Genomic DNA, 14,302 nt, shown 5'->3' with positions numbered 1-14,302 from the left:
CGCGTGGGTGTCATGGAGGGTTTTACGACACTGTGATCTGTGCCTTCCCTAGAATGCTAATTTCGCAAGCTGGCAAATCAATCATGGAGACGAACAGGGATGAGCAGGGGTGTTTACACCTCAGGTGAAAGCCAAGAACTGACCCTTTGGACACAGAGAGGCAGCGAGGGTTTAACCTCAAGTGGCTCTGAGGTTGTGGCAAGAACCACAGCGTCTTGTTAAAACGCCGATTGCCTGCCCACCCCACCCCCCACCCCCGAGTTGTGGTTTTGCAGATCCGGGGTCACTCTGAGCATTTATACTTCTAACCGTTTCTCGGAGGAAGCACACGCCACTGGCCTGGGGACCACACTTTCAAAACCACCGTTCTAAACAGCCTCATCCCTTTTTGATAAACATTTTTCAAAGAAAATGATGGAACTAAGTGCCTGTTACTTGACCTTACACAGGAAAAGTCTAACAAATAAAGAAGAGAGGTGAGGTCGTTCTGGATCAGGGGGGCCCTGAACCCAATGACAGGAGGGACACAGACACAGAGGAGACGCCACGTGGAGACGGAGGCAGAGATGGGAGGGAGGCGGCCACCAGCCCAGGGACGCCTGGAGCCCCCAGGAGCTGGAAGGGGCAGGAGGGACCGTCCCCGGGGGCCTCCTGACATGCTCACTCTTACAATCTACAATAATCACTTCTCTGTAAATGGCAGGATACTGTGTGACATCCTAGAAAGTTTCATTTTAGAAAAAGGGACGTATGCACGTTTGCATCCTCTCCTGCATATGTATAATTGTACAGTCATTAAACACATTTACGTTGAAAGGAAAAAAGACCAACATAGGGATGAAAGGAACCCCCAGCCCCCAGAGGTTCACGGGGCGTGACGTTATTTGCCACATGTCTTTGTGCATGTGTCATGTAAAGTCAGGTCTACCCTGGATTCAGGAAACACGTGCTGATCCTATACAGCCTGCAGACACCGAGCCTGGACCCACGTGGGGGAGAGGACCAGCCTCTGCCCGGACGAGGCCCGTCTGTGCGGTATTTCGGCCACGGGAGTCGACACGCACCGCGGTGAGTCTGGACAGAGCCGCAGGCTGACTGCGCCATCTCAGCACCTGTGGTCACATCAGGCGCTCTCACGAGTACAGGTCCCTTTCTGTGTCAGGTGGCACACAGGGCCCTGGAGGAGACCACGGGGTGTGTGGAAGGGCTGCACACACTGTACATGTTGAGAAATGAAGGGACAGAAGTCGGGGGTGTCACAGAGTGAAATAAGCCCCCCTGTGGGAACAGTCCTCATACCGGGGACTGAAACCCACAGGAGGTCACCCTCCCTCAGTCCGGGAGCCTCCGAGTCTGAGATCCAGGTGTCCCAGGGCCAGGCGTACACAATTTTCTGATTATCTCATTGTTTCCCGGAAGTGGACACGAAGGAGCTTGCTTTTAATGAATCCATGGGAGGGGATGAGTGTGGGGACGGACGTGAACTAGACGTACGGTGGTGCTCCTTTCACAATATATACAAACACTGAATTACTGTGTTGCATCTCCAGAAGTAAAATAATGGTACATTATATACCTCAGAAGCCAACACACACTGCAGGATGCATTAAGACAGAACACAGTCAGAATGGCTATCATCAACAAGACAAATAGTAACAAGTGTTGGAGAGGCTGTGGAGAAAAAGGAACCCTCATACACTGTTGGTGGGAATGCAGACTGGTGCAGCCGTTATGGAAGGCAGTGTGGAGGTTCCTCAAAAAATTACAAATAGAATTACCATATGACACAGCAATCCCTCTCCTGGGTATGTACCCAAAAAATCTGAAAACATTTATACATAAAGACACATATGCTCCAATGTTCATTGCAGCTTTGTTTACGGTGGCCAAGACATGGAAACAACCAAAATGTCCTTTGATAGATGAATGGATAAAGAAGTTGTAGTATATATACACAATGGAATACTATTCGGCGGTAAGAAAAGATGAAATAGGATCATTTGTGACAACATGGATGGATCTTGAGAGTATAATGCTAAGTGAAATAAGTCAGACAGAAAAAGCAGAGAACCATATGATTTCACTGATATGTGGTATATAAACCAAAAACAACAAAAGAACAAGACAAACAAATGAGAAACAAAATCTCATAGACAGAGACAATAGTTTAGTGGTCACCAGAGGGTGAAGGGAGTTGGGGGTGGTAGATGAAGGTAAAGGGGTTCAAATATATGGTGATGGAAGGAGAACTGACTCTGGGAGGTAAACACACAATGGGATTTATAGATGATGTACTACAGAATTGTACACCTGAAATCTATGTAACTTTACTAACAATTGTCACCCCAATAAATTTAATAATAAATGAAGTAAAATAAACTGCAAAACAAACCCCAGAACACTGCACATTCTCGCATAGAGAAATTCACGACTCTCCTTACAGCCAGCTGTCATCTTTGTTTCCCTGACTGCTGTGCAGGGCTCCACCCAGGGTTGTATGCCAGCTCTGTCAGTGATTGCCTCGTGAGGTTAGGGAGGTCCTGAAAGAAAAACCCAGGCTTCCACTTCGTCGTGTGTGAAAGGAGGACAGCAGTGGGGTTTTCCGAGAAGCATTTCCGCGACGGCTTAGTGGACTGAGACGGAGGAAGTGCTTGAACGTGCGACTACAGAACAGTCAACACATTCGTGGATATCTGTATTAGAATCATCGTTACGCGACAAATTTATTAAAAAAATAAAAGGTCAGTGACGCACATCCCTTCCGTGGGACATGCAGCCAGCGTGTCGGCGCCCCTGGAGGGACAGGTCACCGCAAAGTAGGGGGGACAGCCCAGGACCGACGGCAGCGTGTACCCACCTGTCTGCACCTACCTGCTGTGAAGGTCGTCCAGGTCCAGCTCACCGACGTAATGTGTGGCCGAGGACACGGTCACCACCCTCGCCGTGCAGCCGGGACGTCCAGAATCCTTCAGGGCATCCAGGAGCAGGTTGGTCAGCAGGAAGTGGCCCAGGTAGTTCAAGCCGATATGTTCCTCAAATCCATCCACGGTCATCGTCCTCTGGGGGACCATCATGACCCCAGCTGGGGACAAAGGGGGTTTGGGTGGCGTTAGATGACATGGGATGGCACAGCTGTCCCCCAGGGGGATGTCGAAAGAGCTCTGGGCCCCACGAGGGCAGGTTCTGGTCCTGGCTGCCATGTCACCTTCCTGAGCCCCAGGGTCCTGCTCAGCACGTGGTCGGGGGGTGTTGCCAGGAGGACCATAAGATCCCTTCCCGCTCTCCAACTCTGCCACAATGATAACGGCAGCAGCAGCACCCAAGTGACGCTGCCCGGGGTCACCAGGTGTCCCCAGGAAGCTGGTTCTTCCGCACGTGTGACAAGCTGGGACACGTACTTCAGACACATCCTCGGGCAGGCTGGCTTGCTTGGACATATGTGTGTCGACGTGTGTGTATGGACTGTGCATCTGTCCTTGTAAGGCTCTGTGTGTATGTAATTCTGTGTATTCAGGTCTCCTGTGCGTGCATTTGTACCCACACGTGTATATGGACTTGCATACGTGTCTGGGCATGGGTGTGCATTTGCACCTACATGCACACGCAATCACACGTACTCATTTTATACGTTTGTGTTTTCACGTCTTACTTGCATGTGAGTTTGTGTGCACATATGTATTTGCAAATGGCTATGAATTTACACATGCATTTTGTTTTGCATATACAGTATGGGCACGTCTGAATTTGCACGTGGGGATGCATGTGTGTATGTACTGGCATACATGCTTGCATTTCCATACAACACATGCACATGTGTTCATGTGTGTATTTGTATATGCCTGCATGCTTGCATTTGCATATAACACATGCATATGCATTTGTGTGCATTTGCATAGGTAAACGTGCTTATATCTGTTAGAGTGTATGAGAGGTGTTCGCATATGCGTATGTGTTCACAGTTTATGCTTTTGCATATGTATTTATGTATATCCACGCCTATCTGTACCTCCATTTGTGTCCACAAGCTTTATGTGTGTGTGTGTATTTGCCTTTGCAAGTGAATTTGTATGTGTAGGATCTGCGTGCACAGATGTGTAATTATTTGTGCATGTGTTTGTCTGTGCATTTGCATAGGTGTACTTGTGTTTACGTGTATTTTGTACGTATGTGTACACACGTATTTGTATTTCTCTGTGTACGTGCATGCATTTCTATAGGCAGCAGTCTGTGGATACGCATTTGTGTAAGCGTAGGTACATGTGTGCGTGCAGACAGTTCTCCCAGCTGTATGGCAAGACCCCTCCCTGGGTACACCAGCCGCACCATGTGCCGTCACACCCAGGACCCACGCAGGACACACCCTGTGGTTTCACTCCCTCCCATCCCGGCTGCCATGCAGGAGCGTCTGCTGCAGGCTGTGATTGTCACAGCATCAGCGTAGTGCTTTGGGTGTCGCCAGGTGCTAAGTGACATGCAGAAACTAAAGTCGGATGAAGGCTCATTGCTGTTGTCACAGAGAATGATGGCAGAGGAACAGTGACGAGGATGGTGGGCTCCAGACGTAGAAATGAGGAGACAGGCCAAGGACAGGCTCACGACTTGTGACCCCCACACACACACTTCGGGGTCACGCTCAGGCCTTCCCTCCAACTCCTTAAATACCCAGCTCTCTCAACAAATATCCAGAATATTATAATTTAATCCGCTGGTTTTATCACTATAAACATCACCCGTATAGACCAATAAAAAAGAGAAACATGAGTCACACGTGCCTTATAAATAAAAGGTCTAAATTATGGTTGCTGAAACTCAGCTAACAAAATGCTTGTGACCACCAGGTCGGGTCCAAGTTGGGTGCCAGGCAGAAGAAATGCAGGAATCGGCTGCTTCTGGGGGGTGTGAAGGTTGGCGTCTTGACAGAAACGTGAACATCTCCGTCGTGGTGCTGTTTTCTGGGCTATCTCATTTAGTGCGAAGACCCGAGATGCCCTGTGTTAGCACTGCCCAGTTAGGGAGCCCTGAGGTTACGAGAAGCTCCAGCATCACGACCACGTGAGGCTGGTTCAGAGGGAACCCGAGCTCCAGGTGGTAGGAAGACGAGGCAGCACGTCTGTGTCGCCTCCCTCCCACCGTGGCGGCTTCACTGCCCTGTAACAGGGCAACGCAGTAGCCGGGACAACACTGTACAACGTGGCAGGCTTGGTCACAAGAGACTGTGTACTTTCCATCTTGTTCTTCGGAATGGCATCTCTGTGGAACAGCCAGCATCAGTCAAGAAAGCTGGAACCCCCTGAGACCACCGTCTTGGAGAACCACATGGGGGAGACCTGGTCGACCACTCCAGCTGAGCCCAGGAGACATGCAGTGCCTACACCCCACCACAGGAGGGAGCCATCCTGGGCGGGACGTCCCGCCCCAGTTGAGCGGCCAGGTGATGGCAGCCCAGGGGCAAACTTAGGGGACATCCAGAGCTGCAACTGCCCAAATTCCTGCACCCCCACATTGCGAGCCAAATGGAATGGTCATTTGGGACCACCAGGGTTGGGGGTGGTTTGTCACACCACAGGTGTCACTGGAATATCATCAACGCACGCCTACATTCTACAATCCATGTTCGAGAGCCCCGTGCCAGGGGACAATCGAGAAGCCACCACACAGAGTCTTCTGAGCATCAAAATTCACTGGCAAGACCCCACATAATGGAGCAGGGTGTTTACATGCAAAGCAATCGTTTAGCCGGGAGGGGACGCCAGCAGGGATGCTTGTTTGTTCCATCCACACGCTGCTGTCACAGAATAGCACAGACCCGCTGGCCTAGACGCCAAGATTCTGACAACGGGGACACTTTGGGCAAGTTCAACGTAGCTCTGGAAATCCTCCAAGCTTCTCCGAGCACATTTTTGGTGTAAACGGCATTGCTGGGGAAAGGATAACATCCCTGCCACGCATACAGCTGGCCACGTCCTGTGCTCCAGAAGCACCCATGCCATTCGGGGCGCATCCAGCACCGTGGAGCCGCCGCCAAAAGACCTGGGTCCCCATGCGTTACTTTTCCATGATCACGTGACGTGCTCAGGATACGCACGCTCCTCTCTCTTTTAGAGCCAAACATCCTGGAAACCACCCGAAGTAGCGGTTGGAACTCAGACGATGATATCGACTCAATGTCTGATATGTGCTGAGTGACCAGTCTTCGTTGTGAACCAGTGTAGCTGCAGGTGTATTTGTTTTAATGGATAAAGGGATATTGTTGTCTCGTCAGTGCTTCAGATGGCCAAGCCTGCTCAGGTAGCAGCCGGGACATCTTTACATCTCTCTCTGCCGACTGACATGTAGGAAAAGGAACGATAAAAATATCTGCTCACTGATCCACGTCTTCGACTGGTGAGTGGCCACACACTCAGAAGCACATGTTATTCCTTCTAGAGCAAAGCTTGAAAGGAAAGTCCTAATCAGGAGAGGGGGAAGGAGGGTTCTCTGCCTTGGAGGAGAGAAAAGAGTGGTGGGGATGAGACAGGGGTCAGAGAGAGAGGGAAAAGGGGGGAGGAGGAGAAAGAGAGAGAAGGAGAGGCAGAAATAGATAGATACGGGGTCTGACAATTAAGTTCGCGAACTTGTTGCAACCATTTTGCTCACCTTTTTTGATATTACAGGGATTTTTCATCATGAATTCGTACCAACTGGACAAACAGTGAACCAAGTTTACTGTTTGGAAGTGCTGAATACACTGTGTGAAAAAGTTAGATGAAAACGACCTGAACGTTTCCCCAACAGTTCATGGCTCTTGCATCACGACAATGCACCAGCTCACACGGCACTGTCTGTGAGGGAGTTTTTAGCCAGTAAACAAATCACTGTATTGGAACACCCTCCCTACTCACCTGATCTAGTCCCCAGTTACTTCTTTCTTTACCCGAAGATAAAGGAAATAGTGAAAGGAAGACATTTGAATGACCTTCAGGACATTAAGGGGAATATGACGACAGCTCTGAGGGCCATTCCAGAAAAAGAGTTCCAAAATAGCTTTGAAGGGTGGACTAGGCGCTGGTGTCGGTGCATAACTTCCCAAGGGGAGTCCTTCGAAGGTGACCGGAGTGATATTCAGCCATGAGGTGTGTAGCACTTTTTCTACGATGAGTTCATGCACTTAATTGTCTGACCTCGTATTCAGATCTCGTCGTGACCCACTGAGAAATGCACATGGCGTGAGTCCTCATCGTCCGTGTCCCTGGTAGGGCCATCACATGATTGTGGACCCTGTTTTACCTAAGAAAACCCAAATGTGTAAGTAAGAAAATGGCTTGGGCATCTGCCCAGCAAGAAACGGAACCGAGGTTGTCGTCTCTGTACCTTCTGTGGATGCAAACGCCACGACCAGCCTCTTCTGGGCAGGACGCCCTTTCACGCTCACTCATCTACTCAGCACGCGACACTCATTTATGGAATCAGTCAACGGGTGAAGAAGAACTCGATGGAAAGCTCAGGTCAGTGTGGATGTGGCCAGGCACACACCGGTGTTACCCCTGAGGGTCACCATCGACGTATATATTTGGGGAGTACGAAACCTAAAATGTTAGCAGCTCTTCACCTCGAGAACGTCATGCCCTCGAGTTACTGGAAGAAGTCCTGCAGGGATAAAACATGAATCCTGTGCAGGTATTAAAAGCCCGTGCGTGTGCGTGTGCGTGTGCGTGTGCGTGGCATGGGTGGGACACTAGATAAACGCCACTGAGACGTGCAGGGATTGTAACAGTGACCCAGCTCTGCCAAACGTCTCTTACTGATCATGCTTGTGTTTGATAAATCACGTGCGCTCGCTCGGGGCTTTCCACTGACAGAAAAGAGGCGGTCTGCTTCTAGTTTGCTCCCGCTAGCAAATGGAAGAGGGTTTCATGTCGGAAACCCTCATCAGTGGCAAAATCGGTGTCTTTAAGAATAAAAAGAAAAGACAGAAGGGAAAGAGAAGCACGACGTGTGCCTTCCCTCGGAAGCGTGCATTATGGAACAGGAAGGAGCGAGTACTCATCCGTGGCTGGTCCACAGCAGAGCGTCCTAGTACTCTAACTCCTTTTCACCAACGACATTGGCGGGGAGAGGTAATATCCCGGGCAACAGTCTGGGGAAACTCTGCACACCCTCAACCATCCTCCTGGATACGAACAATATCAGCACCACGGTCAGATTGTGGTGGCTGTAGGTGTCTACGGGATTGTATTCCATCCCCGGTAATAATTTTACCATCGACCTTCTTTATATGCTTGTTTGGTCTCCACGTCTACAAGAGATGGGTTAAATTCTGCTGGCACCTCACTGTGGGGGACGGAGGGGCATCTGCACTGCCTTTTATGAAGTAAGTTGGCTGGAGCAGAAGAAGAGAGAAACGGACAGGGGCACGGGCAGAGGGTGACGAAGGAGCAGTGTCCCCAAGGATCTTCAAAGCGCAGCGTGGCTGAAGGACGCGTGCGGGGTCAAAGGTGGTTTGGGTTGAAGATGGACAAGGGGGCCGTGTGAAGACGAGAGAAGCGGACACGGGGACGCCACATGTCTGTTTGACGATTGTAGGCTGTCGGGAAGAAGTGAAGACACCGCAGGACATGAGGGTCCGGGATGCAAATAACAAAGACTCCATGACAGCGTGCCAAGGACTCAGTAAGATAACGTCTGTGGAAACACCCTGCCCTTAGCACCTAACACGCCTTTGCACAAGCGGGCCACTCAAAATACCACCTCCACACAGCACACCGCCACGCGCCCATTTTCACGTAACACATTAAAATTGCTGATGCGAAAAACACAAGCCCGACACACCCTTGAGATGAAATGGTGGCGAAAGTAAGCACGCACGTCCATGAATTTCCCCGGGAACCTGCTTTCCCAAAGGACGTCTCTCACGGGAGTCCGTGTGTGCCTCGGAACTGCCCTCTGGAATTCATTCACCGGAACTCACCATTATTCACCAGCACGTGCAGGGGAAGTTTCTTCTTCTTGAACGCCTGGGCGAATTGCTGGATGGACCCCATAGACGCCAGGTTGCAATATAAAAACTCCACTGGAAAAGAACCAAAAGGCCTGGTGACCTTCCGACCGAGCATGGATGCGAAGATAATTTCTAAAGACGTTCACTTGTGTCCCACCTGGAAAGGGACGGTGGACCAGAAAAGGAGGAAGGTGCAAAGAGGGGAAGGCACCCTACGACCCGCACTCACGTACAACTTTGTATGACCTGGAAGACATGGCGGCTACGCTGTGACAGGGCCGTGGGGCCAGGACGTTAGCGCAGCTCCCCGGAGCTGAGAGCAGCCCTGGGCAACGGCCAGGACGCGAGATGTAGCTCCGCTGAGAAGTGCATTCCTCAAACAACCACATGAGTTTGGAAGGGGACGGACCCCGGGGCTCCAGAGGGAACTCGGGCCAGACACCCTGCATCAGCATGGTCCCTGAATGTCCCATCTGCTTTCCTGAAGAATCACTTTGGGTCTGCAAGCCCGGCTCGTGATAAAGCACCCATGAGAATATCTGTGGTCCCAAGATCCCAGAAGAGAGGGCAGCATGGTTCCCACGTCTCCAGGACCTGTATCTACAGCAGCACACATCTCAGGGGTGGACATGTCTGCAAGGTTCTCTTGTTTTCTGGTCACTGTGGCACATTTGAAATGTCGCGACGCCCAAGAGGCAGCCAAAAGCCCTATCCTGGCAGCGTACGTATTTTGGAACGCACACGTTCGTTTTCACTCAGAAGGGACATTTAAAGATAATCCACACGCACTCTCCAGCTGCTTCGGTGTGCAGAACGAAGCCTGGTTGTGCCAAGTCATGTGGCCACTGAGCGCCAGGCAGTGTGCACGGGCAATATTTTCCACAAGAAACACAATAGGAAGGGGGTGGGTATCCTGCTGATCTGAGACCCTCCGACCGAGGTCTGCAGACTGACACCGTCCTGTGACCTGCCTGCGACCCACCTGCCCTAAGACACGTTCAGACACAGATGAAAAAAAAAACCACCCAAAATCGACCGTCATTTTACGCTCGCTGAATCCACTACATAAAAAAAAAAAAAAAAAAAAAGCAACACTGGGAGCTTCCGTTGTGCATATTTTTAACATTCATCCTTCTAGTGATGCATTTCGATCCTGCCTACAACCGTAGCTGTCTGTGACAGATTGGGGAAAAGGGAGGTGTGCCGCCGACCGCCAGGAAGCGTGCGGTAGGACCGAGAACCATCTGGATGGGAATTCCTGGCACGCCGTTCTAACTCTCCCCTGAAGCACTCGCAAGGATGTGAAAAAAAAAAGAGGGAAGCCGTCACGACAGCTTGTAACTGGAATCAGTGGGGCAGGGTTGGGACACACACACTCTCAGCTCCCACCATCGGCGCAATGCAGTTCTGAAAAGTCAGAAGGAGCGTCTCCTTTCGTGCTCGTTGGGGAGAAGGTTTGTAAGTGAGAGCAGTTTGCCGGGACACGTGAGCGTTGCTACCCCTTTGAGAGCCTGGCTTTGTGACCCAGCCATTGGGCTTTTGCTCCCTTTCCGCCCACACCTGCCATCAGCACCTGCTTTCTCCATCGATTCCGGAGCTTCTGCCCTCACCCTACCCGACCTCCACGGGGTGGGCAGCACGTCTACGGGAAGCATGAGGAGTGGACAGCTGAGGAGGACCAACGTCCACAGCCAACGAGAACGCTTCCTGGTCCCATCGCTGAGAACAGGACAACACGAGACACGTCACGTGGGGCACCGGCACCAGAGCTGACCTGGGACAGGACGCGGGGGACCCCGCTTGCCAGGGGCTCCCTGCCAGCACCCATGGGAAGCTCAAGGAAGGGCTGCAACCCCCAACCGTGGGCATGGGGAGAGAGGCAGGGGTGCGGGCTACAGCAGGAGTCCTGGGGGCAGCGGGACAGGGAAGTGCAGGGGACGCTTTCGTCGTGACACCATCAGTCGGCTATGCAGGTGAGTAAAAGGTACGGGGTATACCAGTCGTCCACGTAGGAAAGACGGGAGACCCTGCACACAGCTGGGGGTGCCGTGTGACACAGGAGGAAGTACCCCGATGGCGGCCTCCACTCTTGGAGGGCAGGAAAAAGGAGAACGCTTCCGTATGCCGGTGATGATGGTTTTCACAGTGGGGATTCGCAATACAAAGGCTGAAGAGAGAATACAGTCAATAATATGGTCATAAGTCTGTCTGGTGCCAGGTGGGGACTAGACTTATGGGGGGGTCGCTTTGTAAGGTACGGAAAGGTCTAATCGCTATGCTGTACACCTGAAATGAATAGGCTATTCCATGGCAACTAGAATTGAAAAACAAAATTTTTCATTAAAAAAATAAATCAAAAGGCTGAAAATGATCAGGAAAACAAAGCAGGGTTGGCCCGTTCACACCAGACACGGAGAATTCAAGACAAAAACGTGAATGGGACACGATCACTGGACCCCACGCTCCATCGACACGATGCCATTTCCTGCGGGTTCTTCCTCAGACGAACACGACCTCAGACGCTATGTCCCGAGAACTCTTGGACACACAAGAAAAAACGGACAGAACCAAGGCCTGGGGGCACCATCCTTGATGATCTGACAGGTCGAGAGGCCAAAATAAAGAAACAAGGACGCAGAGAAGACCGTGAAGGATACGTGTCATCAGGCTGCAAATGGAAATTTACAGACAGGGCCGTGCTGTCCTATAAAGATTTTAAAATTATAGGCCCCTACTTCTACGTACACGAATGATATGTTAAGTTTATAGCTCGAACGGGACGTCTCAAGAAAAAAAGTGATGATTACAATCTAATCAAGCAAATTAGGACTAATCAGAACAATGAATATGAAAGAGCTCGAGAAATTACCAAAGAATGGCTTTGCGAGAAGACGGGGGAGGCGACAGACGGGATTTGAGCAAACTCGTTCAGGGTTTCAAAGAACAGATAACCCCACGTCCATTGAATGACTCAGAACACAGGCCAGGAAAGGCTGGTTTGGTTTGGCTCGTGAGGTTTGCTTTGTTCTGATACAAAAATGTGCAAAGAGAGAACATGAGAAAGAGAGGGGAAGAGAAGACGATTGACGGGTACCACCTATACACAACAGACGACACAATCATAAACAAAAATGAAAACGAAAAAATTCCCACTGAGATACATCAAAGCAAGTGTGTTTAACTGTAGGAAACCACATAAGATGATTTCGAGAGAGGTGATCTGTTCAGAGATGCTTTCCACCATGACAGGTGTTAAAAGAAACATAAAAATGGAGCCCCTTTGACATGGAGCTGAGCTACGCTGCTGGAAGACCGTCCTGGCACGGCTGACGCCTCCAACCTGTGGATGCTGAAGCAGGACAAAGTCACCTCAGGACAGGGCCTTAGCAACCTTGTGTCCCAAAGAGCTGTTTGCAAAGACAACAAGAAAGCAGGTCGTGACTCCAGGACGGATGACTCTGGGCTGAAAATTAAAAACACTGTTCAGCATCAGCGTCACGGTGTCACGTTATCTGCACCAACAGCAACGCCTTCCTTCTGTGATGTCATGGTCCCCTCCCTTTGTCATAAACACCCCTGGCCTTTGTGTCCCCATCGGAACACTGTCTGGGCTTCTGCCTGAGTCAGGGCTTCCCGAATGGCTAATTTTTTAAAACAATAATCTTTTCTTTTTCAGGTACAGTTGACATTCAATATTACCTTATACTAGTTTCAGGTGGACAGTGTAGTGGTCAGACATTTATACAATTTAAGAAGTGATATCCCCTCAATAAGTCTAGTCCCCACCTGGCACCAGCCATAGTTATTACATGGTTCAGACCATATTCTCTATGCTACTGACCTCACGTGGACGCTTGTTGTCTCTCACTTTGAAGGACCTTTTCTCTTTAGGTTACCAACGGTGTACCGTGGTTCCGGTTCCAGAAAGTGCTCAGAGTTCCTCCACAAAAACAAGATTAGGGAATCGCTCGGCCATCACGCTTCGTATTATTACGTCACCTAAGAACAGGGACTCCTTCTGGGCTTTGGTTTTGTTTTTGGCTGTACCTGGTCCCCGCCGACGTGCAGGCAGACAGCAGGGCACGGTGGCGCCTGTCGTGTTTTATTTCCTGAAGGGGGTGGGCTGGAGTGAGACTCGCTCCCAAGTGACATCACTGCGCTGTTATGCACGTCATGAGGACAAAGACGGAAGGACCTGTTTTATTTGTCCCTCTCGGAAATCACCGCACTGCTCATGCCACCGGTGTCACCAGCGCACGGCGGCTGGGAGTGAGGTCCCAGCCGCTGCACGGTAATGACGATGATTTTCTCAGGTGCCACGTTGATTTCCTGCTTCATTTCCCTCTCAGGCGTCGTCAACAGCACATTCAGATTTGACAGGACCTGCTCATCAAGGCAGTGAAACCTTCCCAAAGGACACGCGGCATTGAGGTCCGCAACGCGCGCTGTTTTTTCCTCCAAATGACGGCCGTTCCGCCCGACAGTGGACCGCTTTTATGCAGATGGTCTCTTGTTTTGCAAGAAGCCGCTCCCCTCTGCACAAGACAACTGAGGCAGGCCCACAGAGGAGAGCAACCTGGGGCCACAGCAAGGGCACGAGTGGAAGCTTGGCTGCAAGGTAACACGGTGCTCTGACCGGCAAGCACGTAGCACTACGCCAGGCAGAGCTCGGACCCCAGCCTGCCATGCGGGCGGGAGTGATTTTATTCAGTGTTTCCGAGTCTGCTCACGTCCTACAGGAATGCTGAATAATGCAAGAGCTGCCGTCTTATTCTCTTAGAAGAATGCAGCTGGAACACAAAAAGTCCAGAAGGACATTAGGTGATCAGAACCGTGTGTGTGTGTGTGTGTGTGTGTGTGTGTGTGTAAATGCGTGTGAAAGCATGTAGTACCACAGACACTGGCACAGCCAAAGAATATGTCCTTTCTATAGCTTTCTGAATATCTGACATAGCAAAAACAATCAGGACGTTGCACTAAGTGCACGATCTGCCCAGAAGAAACCGTCACCACGGGGCTGTAGAAACACTCAGAACATTCCAGCAGGACGAGCTCCTGCCATGTACGCATTCAGCCTCGGAGGGATGCTTTCTAGGACCCTCACAGAATGAAGACACCTGCATGGCACAGGGGTTACAGCGTCAACTGGCCTCTTTAAATGAGATAGTGAGCAGCTATTGTGGTTTCCCTTTTCTAGTATTTGTGTAGGAAAAAACCCTAGGAAGATGGAGCTAGCCTGTCACTGCACAGCAACAAAGTGGCTAAAAAAATAAAAAATAAAAAATAAAAAAAAAAAAAATAAATTTTTTTTTTTTTAATGGGAAG

The 14,302-nt window shown here is 50.5% G+C and overlaps 1 protein-coding gene across 1 annotated transcript in view; it reads right to left on the bottom strand.

Moving 5' to 3' along the window:
• Positions 1-14,302, bottom strand: part of DHRSX (dehydrogenase/reductase X-linked) — a 113,736-nt gene that overhangs the window by 18,030 nt on the left and 81,404 nt on the right. Inside the window, exons 4-5 of the mRNA XM_033107348.1 lie at positions 8,948-9,049; positions 2,872-3,082 (exon numbers count right to left, since the gene is read on the bottom strand). Coding sequence (XP_032963239.1) covers positions 2,872-3,082; positions 8,948-9,049 — 313 coding nt within the window. The remainder of the gene's footprint in view (positions 1-2,871; positions 3,083-8,947; positions 9,050-14,302) is intronic.

Source organism: Rhinolophus ferrumequinum, chromosome X (assembly GCF_004115265.2).
Source record: "Rhinolophus ferrumequinum isolate MPI-CBG mRhiFer1 chromosome X, mRhiFer1_v1.p, whole genome shotgun sequence".
NCBI lineage: Eukaryota > Metazoa > Chordata > Mammalia > Chiroptera > Rhinolophidae > Rhinolophus > Rhinolophus ferrumequinum.
The sequence above is the reverse complement of the archived record's forward strand: the minus strand, read 5'-3'. Positions and strand labels throughout refer to the sequence as shown.